General features: G+C 40.2%; 1 protein-coding gene across 3 annotated transcripts in view; it reads right to left on the reverse strand.

The window, feature by feature from the left end:
• Positions 1-16,638, reverse strand: part of TRAPPC9 (trafficking protein particle complex subunit 9) — a 324,135-nt gene that overhangs the window by 183,462 nt on the left and 124,035 nt on the right. For all 3 annotated transcript variants that reach the window (XM_020804535.3, XM_078391677.1, XM_072999383.2), the window contains 2 exons: positions 14,598-14,751; positions 9,221-9,311 (listed from right to left, as the gene is read on the reverse strand). In XM_020804535.3, coding sequence (XP_020660194.3) covers positions 9,221-9,311; positions 14,598-14,751 — 245 coding nt within the window. The remainder of the gene's footprint in view (positions 1-9,220; positions 9,312-14,597; positions 14,752-16,638) is intronic.

Raw genomic sequence — 16,638 nt, forward strand, 5'->3', positions numbered from 1 at the left:
ACATGACTTGACAACTAAACAACAACAACATCAATTCCAAAACATTCTTTGACTTCCTGTAGGACTGATATTTCAAATGAATCAAAAACTGGGAGGAAAGAATTTGACCAATATAAAAAATGAGTCTATTTTGTGCCATAACAAGAGGTCCTCATCAGAGTCCTCTCCAAGGAAAGACTTCGACTGGCTTGCCAGAGGAAAGGCTCTTTTCAGTAAACACAGAGGGAAAATATCTATGCTCATAAACAGCTTGAAATGTCACAGTCTGGGCTGAGACCATTAAGGAACTTTCCGTAGGCTTATTTTCTGCTTGCACAGTCAGTGAGTTAGACTCAACAAACGTTTTAAAGCAAGTCAAGAACAATTCCAACTAACTTCAAGCCTACCACCACATGCATCTGTTCCAGTCAGTGATTCAAGTATATTCCAGGCAAAGGAGTCCATGTTGAAAGGTAAACAGCGGCCCCAGACTTAGTGAAGGAGTTTGGGGGTTGAATTCTGGTGGCAGCAGACACGGGGTAGAGGAGGGAAAGGTGAGTACCGCACTACTAACACATTAAATGCATTGGCCTTGTGCACCCAATTAAAGCAGACCAAACAAGATTTTTGTTGTTTAGTCATTAAGTCGTGTCCAACTCTTCGTGACCCCATGGACCAGAGCATGCCAGGTCCTCCTGTCTTCTACTGCCTCCTCCCAAACAAGATACCCAGTCCTTTTCCTAATAGGCAACAGAAAGAGAAAGGTAAGAAGAGAAATGGAGGATGAGGACAAGCAAAACATAAGACATGGGATAAAAATGAACATAAGGTTGTTCCAAGTTGTATGTCGGAGCAACAACATGGATTCTGGGCCATAAAAAGCCAAAGGTGATTGCTCTAGTGTACTTGACTCTACACCTGTACATTCCTAACAGCTTTCATTCAAAAGAAAAAAAAACCACAAGTGAAAAACCAACTTTCTGATGCTTTCCTAGAGTTTCATCTGCTTATCCTTCTTGTTAGACGTCATTTTTGTGTTTGATCTGTAGCCAAAAATGCAACTGAACTCACCCAGTGCTACAATTTATCTTTTTTTTTGTTCGTCTGAATTACGTGTTGTTTTCTAAATGAACTTTTTGTACTAGAACAATGCACTGCAGCAGCTAAGAAACTCAGACAATCTTTTGCAAGTAAGCTTAATCATATTTCTGAATAGTCCCATTTTCATTCTTTACCCTGTATTGTTCCAGTCCATTTTTCATCCTAAAGTAATATCTGCTGTCTGTGCCAAGACACATGAGTATTAACAAATGCAAGGGGCCATGCAATCCACTTTACAAGCCTTCATTGAGACACTAATATGGGAATAAGTATGTGTGCCTGTGTCTGTGCGCGTGCGTGAATGTGTTTGTGTGAAGCCTTACACTTCTTTCAGAGGACTTGACAGAAATAATGGCGAAGCTTCCATCTTCTGATTAGGGCAACTCATACTGCCAAGCGAGTGCTTTGCCAGTTTTGGACGAAGTTTCAGTTCAGATGCAATAACATTGATCTTCTTGAGGAGAATGGGCGGTGGTGGGAAGGAGCAGTCCTGTAAGAGCACGTTAGCTCCACCAATTCTACTGGCTTCCTGGTTAGAATGTGTCCTAGGACCTCAGTGGTCCCCAAACTCGGACCTCCAGATGTTCTTGAACTACAACTCCCAGAAGCCTTCGCCACCGCCTCTGCTGGCCAGGATGTCTGGGAGTTGACATCCAGAAGAACATCTGGAGGCCCGAGGTTTGGGGACCACTGTCTTAGGTGACATCTTCTCAAGCTTTGCAGATAAGTGACCTGTCTTGCATTAGTGCAGTTTTAGATGTGGGGATGATGATGACTCAATGAAATAATGAAACTTTATCTGATTTGAGGTCTGGGAGCTGGTTAGTCCATTCCGACAACTGCAGCGTGCTCAAGGGATAAAAATAATTAAGTGGGGAGAATAAAACATGTCCACACTGTGAAGGCAACCATCTATTGCCATATAAATTTAAATTAAAGAGAATAATGTTAGAAATATTTACTGAAGCAATACCATTAAAGAGCACACCTGTGCAGATACTTGTGAGTTTGCCTCTTGTACGACACAGTGTTTGGATATCCATGTTATAAGGTTTTGGTTTTTCATACCAATGCTACCAATTTCTGGCCAGAAATGTTGACATGACTGTCATTAAAACATCTACCTCAGGTTGAAAGTGAGATTTTGAATGTGTCGCATTTAATTGTTGACATGGTCATATGCATCCTCTTGAGGGAAGTTGCTTTATGTGGAGGGAATGACTCTGTGCATTATTGTGAAGTAAAGTTATATTTCTGTTTTTGCAAGTACAGACTGCAATAACTGGTTTGGATACAGTTAGTGTGTGTTTATTGCCAAACAATTTGTTAAATAGGATATCCTGACAATGGTGCAGTAATTTTAATATCAGCCAGTTCCCCATCACAGAAGCACCATTGAGTTCTGTTTTATTTTGAGAAGGAGATCATTTTGAAAGCCAGAATTAATCCCATTGTGTTCTGATGTCTATTTTGAGAGGCAGTGCCTTATTTTGCAAGTCAGTAATGTGATGCAAAAATGGAGGCCATGGAAACAAACCAATGCCAGTCAGAATTGGGTAGGAAGAAGTCTTTGTCGAACTGTCCATGTGAGATATTCAGAAGCCACAGAGGTTTCATTTTCCATCTCTCTCTCTCTCTCTCTTTCTTTCCCTAAGAGAAAAATTACAACCAGTTGACAATAACCAGTCAACTCAGATGCTATGGTAAATCACAATCCATCCATCCATCCATCCATCCATCCATCCATCCATCCATCCATCCATCCATCCATCCATCCATCCATCCATCCATCCATCCATCCATCCATCCATCCATCCATCCATCCATCCATCCATCCATCCAGAGAGAGAGAGAGATTTTTAAAATGCTACAATATTACTAGTTTGAACTTTGCCAGATAAGAAAGAACATGTTTATGGGTTTGTAGAGTCAACTACAAACCTGAGAGAAGACATTTTAAAGGTAAAAATATCCACATAAGCAGGTATACATGAACACCGTGAGACCAACTGAGTAAGTAAGGAGATACCAACTTATTTAAAAGATGCATATGACTCATTTCCAAATGTAAAGGCTGTAGTGCCTCTGGCGATCCCCTCTGAAGCCCCTATCCCCTCAGGTCTTCACGAGGTTCTCACTCTTCTTCTTTCTTCGCTGCCACCAGGTATTGCTGTCTCAATACCATGCAATCAAGGAGGTGTGTGCTTTTAATACTTAAATGATCTATTATATCAGGGAAGTGGACATATGATTAATAATCAATAAGCAAATCACAGGTTGCTAATCACTTGTACTTGCATCAGTTCTACTTTAACTTTAAACTCCTACTAACACTCTGTTCCATTCAGAGTTCTTACAGATCTCTAAGTTTACTTTTAAGTTTCACACTGTCTCTCACTCCCAGGATCTCTGTTCATGCTCCATACACCAGCCTTTATATCCAGCCCCCTCCCCCCTTGGCTCCACCTTTCGTCCTCTCATTGGCTCCTTCTCCACTGTTCTACTGTGACGGACAGGTGAGGGCAGGGCTGTTCGCTACAGTGCCCAAGCCTCCCTAAGGAGTGCTTAGCACTCGGTCAGAGAGTCCGACAGGCCACTTACCTACCACCTTTGCACTGGGGCAAGTCCCAAGACCTCAGCAGTACATAGCGTAAGCCCTTTGAACAACTTTGACCTTAAAAGAACACTTTACTTTTAGCCAGTACTTTGCAAGTACAGGCACATGGGCTTTGTGATTCCTTAGAACTCAAAACAGCTCAGTTAGGTAGGACTCTTAAAGATAGCTACTTTATGGCCATCTCCACTCCCTGGATTTAGCCAGACCCTGCTGTTCACGGGACCAGTCCTTTTGTAAGAATTTTTATAATTATTTTTATTAGAAAAATAGAGTTTCATAGAATCAGTTTATATTGCTCAAGCTTTAGCATAAAGAACATATTCAAAGATCATTACAGTTAAATAAAATAACTAATCACCATTAAAATAATAAACATTATTAAGCTGGGCTTATGTGGGCTAGCCCCACCTCCTTCTTTCTCTCCTCTTACAGTCTTTCTCCTTCCAGCCACATGGTCAAGCCATCAAGTTCTTTTTCTCTCCCATCATCATAGAATAGAACTTCCAAACTTCTTCCAAATAACCCATCGTCCATTTTCTACATTCTTTTAACTCCTCCCTTCTTCTTAACACTTCATGGCTGTTAACCAATTAGCCTCGAGGGGCAGTAACACCTTCCTCCTCCCTCAATTCCCATGGAAATCCAGGTGTTTTATGTTTTCTCCAACTAGCTCGGAATGTTGAGTCTTTCACAGGCTCCTTGGTCCGACCTTCAGCATTATCTCGAACCACACTGTACCGATCTTCAGAAAAACACTCTCATAGCACTTAGAAAAACCCATTCCAATGTCTCTCAAATCATCTTCACACAGAACCTGTCTGACTCCATCTTACATTTCTCTGACTACATACCCCATACTGCTTCAACTTCATCACAAAGGCAAGTCATCTAAAAGCAAAACATAAAAACAGCTAGGGATGTAAGTTTTACATTTCTGCTCAGCCATGAAGGTTTCTCAGAGTGCTGGTTAGGTCTCCATGCAAATACGGGAAAGATATGTTAAAACTCATGTTTCAGACCCCAGAGATTCCAAATTCAGTTCTTGGTATCACCAGCTAGAGATGGAAAAAGCTGCTTCTTTGATGCCCTGAAGAGCCATGACTCAGGTTGACCAATGGTCTGAGTCAGTATAAGGCAGCTTCTTATGTTCCACTTAGATAAAGAGATAATTTGGGTTTTCAAATGTCCTGTACACTAAGTATAAAGCCTTTGATTAAACAGGACAAGAAAACCACTTGAGAAAAGAAAAACACAATCTTTCCGACTGGTTAATTCCTTCTGGATGGTGTTCTCATCAGTACTGACTTGCCACCTCGAGATGTTAATCCTTTGATTCAGTTTACAAAGTTTTGCAAAGTAAAATGTTAAAGAACAGAAGAATGTGAGGTAGTCACGCAAGACAAGGAGCAGGCCTTAAGTGGGTAGGGTACCATTTTCACAATTCCTCGAAATGTCATGCTAAACATAATCTGATTGAGCCAGGAATGTTAATTTATGGAGTCTCTTTTGTATACTGCCACATCCAACATACTCTGGATGGTACAGTTTAAGCATTTATACTAAAACTGAGAGTGCTCACTCTGTCACCTGGGGTTTTAGACAAAGAATAAGGAAGGTAAGATGTATTATATTCTTATTGACAGTTATTAATGTCATCAACATTCAGGCTGGCCTTTGCTAATGTAAATCTTGGTATATGTTTTTTGCTAGCGATGCAGGCACAATGTTGCAAGGCCATGTCAGGCCATTTCCTAGTATTTTGCATTGTGGACCCAGAACCAACATCACACCTTCATAAACCAGAGGTTTTATGAAGGACTGAATATCATACTGGTGCATATAAATGCTTACTAAGTTTTAAGTATGACTTGTCACTAAGTAATCACATAAAACAGTGATTCCCAACCTTAGGTCCCCAGATGTTCTTAGACTACAACTCCCAGAAATCCTGGCCAGCAGAGCTAGTAGTGAAGGCTTCTGGGAATTTTTGGCCAGAAACATTTGGGGACCCAACATTGGGAACCACTGACATAAAGAATTACCATTGGATAGATCCACATCAACAATCTCCCTGCAACTAAGCAATTAAGGTCAACCTGTTGAATCATTTGACATCTGCACATGGGATATGAAATACAGAATATGAATTCCTCCACGAGTAAGGAGGAAGCTATTGGGCTGGGAGTTTTGTTTGCTTCTTTTGTAATTTAACATAATAGCTGAGACAATTACTAACTGTACAAAGACTGCTTTGAATTTCTTGTTCCCTACTGCAAACTCTGATGGTTGTCCCACGCTGGAGCTATTAAGGAATATCTCAGTCTATTTGTTTGCAATAACAGAGTTAATCAAAGTTTTAAAAATATGTATTCGACATAAGCTAAATATGTACCAATTTACTTTAGTTAAAGTAAACAAAGCAATTACAGTTGCTCTGTAATTTTATGATATTATTTTACTTGCTTTCTAGAACTTTTTGTTTCCAGTTTTGGGAGCCTTTGGTTGAAAAGCACCACATGAATAATCAACAATATAACATAACATTTGTTTTATTAATTCATATCAAGACCTTGCATTTTGTTCTGTCCTCAGTTCTGGGTACCACAGGTCAAGATGAATGCTGAATACTGAAAAGGGTTCTGAGGAGAACTGCACATGTAGCAAGTGATTCAGAATACAACTCATACAGATGAAAGGCTAAAAACTGTCACAAGAAAAGCCATATTATTACAGAGTTTATGAATTATTTTCAGGAAGCTATTTTCAGGAAGTTAGTTGCTAGTTTCAAGGGGATGAAAAACAGCAAATGAATAATAAATTCATTCATAAATCATGGTAAATTTGAGAAAAGCACAAATTGTCCACTCCGTCACGTGGATTCGAACTGCTGGTCTTTCGACCTTGCAGCCCAGAAGCTTTGCGGTTTAACCTGCAGTGCCATCACGTCCGTGATTATTAGGCTACTTAAGTATATTAATACAAAGCTATTTGTACATTTGGGTCAGTGCCTTGGAATAAAAGGAAACATAAATTTTACCATATTTTCTGTACCACACTTTCTGCTATAAATTCTCCGTATTCATTCCTTACTTCATATTTTGATAGGCACTTAAATCAGATAACAATCTGTTAGATATGCTTTGATTTGGATTCCAGCATTAAGCAGGGGATTGGACTTGATGAACTTATAGGCCCCTTCAAACTGCATTATTCAACAATTTACAATTCTATTATGTTAAATACACACTTCTAAAACTCTTTGTTTCTTCTTTGAATTTTTGAATAAACATGTATCATCACAAGCTACTGCTGAATCACATCTTTCCTCTTGCATTTTTCATGAGGGAAACGATATGTCCTTTCAAATTGTGCAAAGAAAAAAAATCAAAATGAGATTTGCAGAACTTCTTCCACCCACAGTGGATATATGTCCCTATATCAAGAATTTATAGGAGGCAATTGGCAAGAGGAACCCAAAATCTTTTCTAGCTAGCTTATGGAGATGACTGAGAGAAACATTCATCACATACTTTGAACCAACAAAGCTCACAAAAATAATTTATAATAAAAAATAAAATTACAGCATTGTGAAATGAACAAAGATTAACATCTGCTGAAATCCTGTTGTTTAGTGTAGTAAGTTAAAGTAGAGTCATCCCACTGAATCACTGGGGATTTGGTCAGTCAACTCCTCCATGAGTTCAAGTGGGTCCACTCTGGTTGCAACTTATACTCAAGTAGGCTGCAACTAGAGTAAGCCGATTTGAATGACTGGAACTCAGAGGAATTGATTCATCAAACACCAAGTGGTTCAGTGGGCCTACTCAAATGCAACATACTGTGTTGGGCAACAGGATGTCAACCACTGTGATGCAACAACTGAATTTATTCATTTTAAAATACTGTGATCAAGATCCTGTTATGAACAACACATGGAATAGCAATCACATAGTGATTTCTCCTCTCCAACAAGTTCTCCTTCCCAATCAGACACAGGCCTGATTTAGCAACCAGCACATGACCAGTTGAATGAAGCAAAGCCTGCTGGAGATGGGGAGACACATAGAGTGATTATATGAATCAGAAGGATTTTAGCATTTGTACCCAACTTCTCATCTCAAGGGCTCTCAGACTGGGTGAGAATTAATGAAATTGATAAGACTTAAAAAAAATAGAACAGATTGTAATAAACAGAGATTACATTTTAAAAACAGTAACATTTCATATCAAATCCCTATGTCATCACACACAGGGATTATATTTACATATTAAACAACAAAAGAGAAGAGAGAGTATACTGGCACACCTAAACATACCTGAGGCAGGACTCATAAACAGTACCTCTAAACCTCTTGTTATATGCTATCAAGTAACTTCAGACTTATGGTAAGGAACTGTTTACTATTGCTCACCCTCCAGTGAGCTTCCATGGCTTACAAGAATTTGAAGCCGTAGGGCAGAACTTTTCTTTATTTGGTATCACCACCAGGACAATCACAGGAGTCTTAGGAACCAAAGCAGGGTTGAAACAAGACTAAAATATATATTTAAAAAATCAGCTCTGTCTCAGAGTGACTGGGATGGCATGGGAATCAACCCCCTGAATATGCTGCACCAAAACAAGATAGGTTTATGACCAGCGGAGATCTCAGTGAAATTGTGGGTGAAAGGAGACAACGCTGGACAGATGTGCAAAATCTTCCAAACTTCTGAATTTGTATTCAGGAACAAGAGAGAGGCACTGTGTCAGAGTCTCTCTGTAAGTCATATTTTTGTCAAGATTTCCCTACCCAAAGTTCACCATCAGCAGCAGCAACAACAGCCACTCTGCAGGAGAGAAAAAGTCAAACCAACCCCTCCATTCCCTGATTTTTCATGGTTTAAAATCATAATCCCGAACTATGATTTCCTTACATATATCCATACGCATGTAGACCTACGCTACAAATAAAAGTACATACAAGAGAGTACCAGCATGTTATCACTTTGCTTTTGTTTTTCTATTGTTTCCTACACGCTAGAAGGCTAAATTTGCCTGATATAAAAGGGCATCCACCTCCACTGAACAGTTCTTTGTGTCTTGTGTGCTGCTACTGCCATTTACATTACTAAGGACATAATTTTATCATAAATTCATAAAATATTTTAGACAAATTACTGAGACCGAAAACTCTCCAACACAGAGAAGTGATGCATTTCACAAAATAATGAATACCATTTAAAACAACAACAAGAAAACAATACTCCACTGGAACAGGCAGTAAAGCTATAATATAATAGAAATATCCACCCTAGATGATTTTCTATAACTGAGAAAACTAAATCTAGGGGGAAAGGTCTCACACTAAGCCATTCTACTTCGATGACTTTTAACAAATGATCGAACATGAAAGTTATGAGCAGCATTATGTATTGTTCAACATTTCAAGAGGTCACCCAATGATTTTGCAGAGTACACTGGGAAAACACATTATCTCAGACAGGAACTTTTATATAATCATCAATCTTTTCCACCTTACTCACCCCACTGGAGAGGAGCCAACTGCAGGTGCTCTAGGACTAGTTGATTGAGAACTCCTTCTACACTTGCTTCCCCTTCACGCTTCAACGAGGGGTAAATGATAGTTAAGGAACAAGTTATAAAAGCATAAGACACTCAAACACACACTGTCTTTAAGACTAAAATGTATTCTTTAGATCAGTGGTCCCCAACCTTTTCAACTCCATGGACCAGTTGGGGAAGGCGGGGCGCACACACACACACACAAACCGCAACTGTGTGCATGCATAAAGGAGTGGACGTGCGCTCATGCATGTGTGAAGGGCGCTCGGGGGACACTCACGCACACTCGTGAATGGGTGGGGTGTGGTGGTGCTCACGCGCATGTGCAAAGGGGCTGTGTGGGGCAGGAGTGCGTGTGGGGGAGATCTGTCTCCGCAGCCCAGGCCGACCCAGGCCATGGACTGGCACCGGGCCGCGGACCAGGGGTTGGGGACCCCTGCTTTAGATTATTAATAGGGAATTAAAGGCCATAATGAGAAAACATGGTTAGGCTCAAGAGAGAACAAAATGGGAAAACAGGAGATTTCACTTTTCATCATGATACACCGGACCAGGTTTATCAAGCATGAGATTGGACTAGAAGGACTTTGAGTCCCTTCTAGCAATACAGTCCTGTGGCCAAAATCCTACTGCAACGTTCTCTGGGTGTAAAGACAATTAAACAAGCAGTTTTTGCCTTTTGCCGGCCATCCATCATGAACCCAGGGGGGTTCTGAGGAGGCAACAGACGGACAGCAAGATCACACTTACTGCTTGCAGGATTTACAGTTTATGCTCTGTGATATCAACAGGATTCTGGCTTGTGAGTTTGTGACTCTAAGCCAAGTGGTACAAATATCACAGAAATTGACTGAAGTACTCTATACCGTGTCAGGTCATTAGTGTCTCTTGATAAGCACTGTCCATTTTAACTTGAAACAGATTTCGAAGAGCTCCGTGTTTGGCTCACGGCCTGAGAGTGTTTTTTTTTTTTTTTTTTTAATGAAGAATGTATGCTGGGTCTTTAACTACTACCCTTATTAAAGGTTTTCATTCCAGGCAGTCTATTTCCTACAGAACTACTTCCTATGTATGCAACTAACAGCGCTGCTACCATGTTATATGCCATCAGTTTTGACTCATGGTGACCTGACAAATTAATTTCCTGAAAAAGATTTGATCATGAACAACCCTGGGAAGGCCTTTCAAACTTCCATCTGTGGTTTTCTTCAGTAAACCAATTTATCTCATATGAGGTGCTCCTATTTTTGTACTACCCTGTTTCCCTGAAAATAAGACATTGTCTTATATTAATTTTTGCTCCAAAAACGCATTAGGGCTTATTTTCAGGAGATGGTTTATTTTTTTCATGTACAACCATCTACATTTATTCAAATACAGTTGTGTCATCTTCTTCTGGTTGCTGCACAAGGGTGGAAGACGGGGTTTCACTTCACTGGGGCTTATTTTGGGGTAGGGCTTATATTACTAGCATCCTGAAAAATCATACTAGGGCTTATTTTCAGGTTAGGTCTTATTTTGGGGCAACAGGGTACCTTCTACTTTTCCTTCAATTATTACCTTTTTTTCATTTGGGAAACAGAGGGCTGGGGAAGGTAGCTCTCTTAGATAAAATAGTTGTATACTGGTTGGAAGCTGTGGTTAAACTGCTGTAGTGCAGCCAAAACTGCGCTCACGACCTGGGGTTCAATCCCAGGTAGCCGGCTCAAGGTTTACTCAGCCTTCTATCCTTCCGAGGTCGGTAAAATGAGTACCCAGCTCGCGGGGGGGGGGGGGGGAATGTGTAGCCTGAATAATTAACTTGTGAACCGCCCAGAGAGTGCTTGAAACACTATGGGGCGGTATATAAGCAGCACACTTTGCTTTTGCTTTAAACAGATATCCAATCTACTACAGATCTCGCAAAAACATTTATTTCCATATATATGTGCATATATATTTTTTCATATCTATCTATCTATCTATCTATCTATCTATCTATCTATCTATCTATCTATCTATCTATCTATCTATCTATCTATCTATCTATCTATGAAAAAGAGACCCTATCTCAAAATATCTAATGTTTATTTTATTGTCACTAGCATTAAGGATTTTCAAGTGAATGACATATTCTTGCAATATAATTCAGTGTGAAAATAAGAAATACATTTTTCACATAGTGTACTAACACAACATTGCAGATGCCCCGCAAAAATATCCTACCTCCCTAGTTTCTGGACTGAGTCTATTTGACCTCAGGCATTCTGCTGTGAAGATGTTTCTTTCTGCTCTACTTGTCGTTTCCCATGTGAATAAAATCAGGTGAATGAATTAATCCCGGTGCCACTTCAGCATAAATGAATCAGCACATTTTCATAAACAGAAATTATACTAAAGGAAAATGGCTTAAATGATTAATGAATAACACTTATCATAAATCACTGCTCTCATTTGCATTCCAAACTTTCAGAATACTGATCATCATGGCATTTTCATCCTGTTAAATGTTTTTGGGTGCTTTCACACTATTCTTTCTCTCCAGTCTTGCTCACTTTGAGACGCTGCTGCTCCAAAATTATTGCCTTTTCATATTTTCAAATACTATCCTATTTTTATGTTGGTTTTGTTCATTTATAGCTATTTCAGAATGACAAATATTAATCATAACGACATAATGAACTGATACAGTACTACATGCTTCTCTTGATTGGAGAAACAATGTTTGTATTGTCTAGCTGAGAAGTTACTGGTACAGAAAATGCTTTGGCTAAAACTGCTAGATCTTACATTTTTGTATGTATAGAGAAACCCCAAACATTCCCTGGATCAAGTGCCCTTAATATTGCTTCAGCCTGGAAAGTGCTTAAGAAGTTCTTCTTAGAGTATTTTAATTGTATTTCTCTTTCAAACAACAAGCTTGAAATCTGCAGAAATGCTTGCCCTATTTTTAAGTAGCTCAATTTATTATTTCTTCCAAACAGTCAGCCAAGCACCAGCCTACCCAATTTCAGTATCAGGATGTTGAAAGTCATCAGGTGCATGATATTCACAGTCATTTATCTCAGCCAGAAAAGAAGTAGCCAGATAATGGCACAGGGAACATTTTCTCAAAATTATTTCACTGAGTTTTCCTATTTTAATATCCGAGTACAAGCGCTACCCATTTCCTAACGCCCAAGAGGCATCTTGCTTGCCAAAATAGCTCTTCAAGCTGCCAAATAGCTCCAAAAATAGCTCTTACTTTGAATACCCTACTAAATATTGAGAAAATATTAATAACATGCACAGGGCGAAAAAAAATTAGCCAGTCTAAAAATTGTGTACCATCTGCTTAACACTGCATACCAGCAAAACGATGTTGCAGTCTAGACAACAGCAGATGTCATTAGCACATGCTCAATTAAAAATGTAAAAGCCTCCCAAAACTAACTTACCAACAATCACAGTATTATCATATTTAAATAAAGATCAAGATCAAGATCGTGTTTATTAAAAACCTAAGAAATCATTTCCATGCATGAGAAGCATGTCCCCATCTGCCCTCAACAACAAGAAGATGGGTGGAAATTCATAGCAAGTCCATTCTCAGGCCTCCCTTCTGATGCAGAAGGTTTCACTGCCTGCCATCGGTATAAGAGGGTAGCTATGGATGGTGGGAGGGATGTGGTGGCACTGTGGGTTAAACCGCAGAAGCCTCTGTGCAGCAAGGTCAGAAGACCAGGTGTCGTAAGATCGAATCCACGCCTTGGAGTGAGCTCCCATCGCTTGTCCCAGGTCTTGCAAACCTAGCTGTTTGAAAGCATGCAAATGCGAGTAGATAAATAGGTACCATCTCGGTGGGAAGGTATCGGCGTTCCGTGTCTAGTCGCGCTGGCCACATGACCATGGAAACTGTCTACGGACAAAAAACACTGGCTCTATGGCTTGGAAACAGGGATGAGCACCGCACCCTAGAGTCAGACATGACTGGACTAAATGTCAAGGGGAACTTTTACCTTATGGAGTTAGTAGCCCAGCATATCTAGAAGAAGTCCAGGTGAGGAAACCTGTGCCAAATGAAATACTTCCTTTTCTCATTGACAAGTATATCTGACTTTCAAACAAGGGCCAAAAGTTGATTTGGCTAGAAACCATGCAATCTTATTACTAGCTTAAGGCAGGTAATTTGATCATGATCAAAAGATCCTTTAGGTCATGACTTCAACAAGTTGAAACAAGGTTATGTGTTTGTTTTTGTTTTATAGGAAAACCAAAAAAAGAAAGAAGGGGGGATACTGTCTATCAATGACCCACTGAGGTTTTAGTTACAAGTATCCTGGCCTTTGGAGAGGACAAGTACAGGAATCAGTTTAACTACTCGCTTATATTGCTAAAATCGCCCTACTGGCATTTCCTCTCCTCACACATCTAACTGGGCAAGGGGGCAGGAATAATATAGTGTGCAGTTGTCTCTCTTCATGAGTCAGCATTTAAGGAAACAGATTAATCATGGACTATCTTCACTTGATCAGGAAGATAGCAAAACATTAAAGGAAGCATGCCGAAAAATCTAAGCAAAAGAAAAGAAATTAAATACAGTGGTGCCTCGCTTGACGATGTTAATTCGTTCCAGCAAAATTGCTGTAGAGCAAAAACATTGTAAAGTGAAAAAAAGCCCATTGAAATGCACTGAAACCCGTTCAATGCGTTCCAATGGTCTGAAAACTCACCGTCCAGCGAAGTTCCTCCATAAAGGCGGCCATTTTTGGGTGCCTGTATAGCGAAAAATGGCTCCTAAAAACAGTGGGGGGCCATTTTGTACACCCGGTGGCCATTTTGAAACCCGATGATCAGCTGTTTTTAGATCGTCGTAATGCGAAAATCGGTTCCAAAATCGTCAAGCAATTTCCTCATTAAGCGAGGCACCCCTGTATTATTCAACAATTATGTTAAGTGCTCTTTTTCAAACCATTTTTTTCAGGAACGTAACCATGTTAGTTTGTTTCAGTACAAATAAAGAGTCTTATAGAACTTTTAAGACAAGCAGGATTTATTTGGTATTCTCTTTTCTTGACTGCAACCCACTTCAGATGCATGGATACCTCCTCATATGGACATGTATACAGTGGCCGGTTAATCTATCAAGTGCTTGTGTCTGATGTAACTTAGTTTCTCTCCTCTCTCTGCTGTTCTCCACACCTTTTCTGGCTTTTCTGCTGGTTGATTTCAGCAGTTTTGCTGACAGATTTCAGAGATCAGTCAGCACTAGGAGGTTGTGGTAGGACAAAGGCAACAATCTGCAAGAGGCTATGGCTCATTCCAAACCCGCTACAGCCAGAGTAACTTCTGAGAGCGGACTGCACAGTAAAAGGATATAATTTTCCAGATAATGTCCAACTTGCTGTTGATCTCCAAACCTTTTGCCTGCTGTCTCTCTTCTTCCAGTTGCTTTGGGTTTGTAAACTGAGCTCTTTCTCCAGGAGAGTCTGGATAACTTTCGAAGCTGAACTTTTCAACTTGGATAGCCATTCTAAAGTTCAAAAAAAAATTGAAGAAGCTTTGTGAGATAAAAACTTGCACGTCGTATGATATGTTTTCATCACATCAAACATAAACAGTAGCAGTATTAAGTGTTTGTGCGAAAAAGGTAAAGGTAAAGGTTCCCCTTGACAATTTTTGTCCAGTCGTGTTCGACTCTAGGGGGCGGTGCTCATCCCCGTTTCCAAGCCGTAGAGCCAGCGTTTTTTTGTCCGAAGACAATCATCCATGGTCACATGGCCAGTGCGACTTAGAAACGGAACGCTGTTACCTTCCCACCGAGGTGGTCCCTATTTATCTACTTGCATTTGCATGCTTTCGAACCGCTAGGTTGGCGGGAGCTGGGACAAGTGACGGGCGCTCACTCCGTCACGTGGATTCGATCTTACAACTGCTTAGCCTTCTGACCCTGCAGCATAGGCTTCTGCGGTTTAGCCCACAGCGCCACCACGTGAGAATAAAAAGAACCAAATGTAACAAAAACTATATAACCCAATTGCTATAATTAATTAATTAAGCAAACAGTTAGCTTTTTAAAAATAAAATTGTATCTAAACAAAATATGGAAACTGAACAGCTGATAGTTAATAAACTCACTGAAAGACATGCACAATCAATCAAACAAATAGTAGTTATTAAACCACAATACTGTTCTTCTGCACAGATATTCACATAAACAAACCAGGCAGCAGAACAACCTGGAAAAAATACACTTGAAAATATGTACTTGCGGGAGCTCTCTCTGGAGGTTGAAACAAGGGTTTTGTTAGTTTAATTTTTGACTGAAGCTGATATTTCAGAAAGATTATCAGTCAGTTTACAAGAAAACTCCATATGCTTGACTCAGAGAGTTTTTCCATGGAATGCCTTTTCTGTATGAGATCTGATGCAGCTAAATTAGCCCTCAGATAACATACCGCAGAGGTTGGCAGGCAATATGATCTACGCACAAACCCCAAAATGATTCTGCTTGATAATGCCTTTGAAACCAGTGAATTATTTATATTTGCTTCCAATTTGGAAAAAAAAAACATACAGTGGTGCCTCGATTTATGACCATAATCTGTTACGGAAGATGGGCATAACTCGAAATGGTTGCAAGTCGAAGCACCATTTCCCATTGAAATACACGGAAACCCCATTAATCCGTTCAAGCCGGGGGGGGGGGGGATACCAAAAATAAATAAATAAAAATAATACACTGCAACCCCATAGGAGCGTGCTGGGGTCGAAAAACAAACACACCAAAACAAAACAAAAAAACACCGCCAGCCACAGCGGAACACTATGGGCCTGGGAAAAAAAACACTCAGAAAACACCCCCAACACAGCCAGCCCCAGCAGAGCACTATGGGGCTGGGAACACACCAAAACACAAAACAATCACAGCACAGAAACATAACCCCCCCAAACCCAAACCCACCATGCAAAACAAAGTAAATGTACTTACTAAGGAGCAGAAAGTGGCTCCAGGCAGTCCGAAGCCTCCTCTGATCGCACTCACTCTAACCATTGGGGTGAAAGAGCTACAAAGAAGCTCTTCGCCGACCAACAGTTAGCCCTCTAATTTGAATTCCCCACCTTTTTCCCCTGCCTCTTTTGATTGCAACTCGAAGCTCCGCCTGCAAGACGAAGCAAAATTTTGCAGCTGGAGCTGGTTGCAACTTGAAATGGTCGTATGTTGGGATGGTCGTTAAGTCGAGGCGCCACTGTACAGCTTTCATTCTTCCCCAGCTAAAAGCTCTGCCTTCAGCAGTCCAGAGAGCGGGGATTAAAAAGACCCCATACTATATTGCCAATGCAAATGTTATCATAATTCTGGAGGGTTAGAAACAACAGCCCTTCTTCGTCTGCATTGCCCTTTTAATCCTGACATCTA

This window comes from Pogona vitticeps, chromosome 4, assembly GCF_051106095.1.
Source record: "Pogona vitticeps strain Pit_001003342236 chromosome 4, PviZW2.1, whole genome shotgun sequence".
Lineage (NCBI taxonomy): Eukaryota > Metazoa > Chordata > Lepidosauria > Squamata > Agamidae > Pogona > Pogona vitticeps.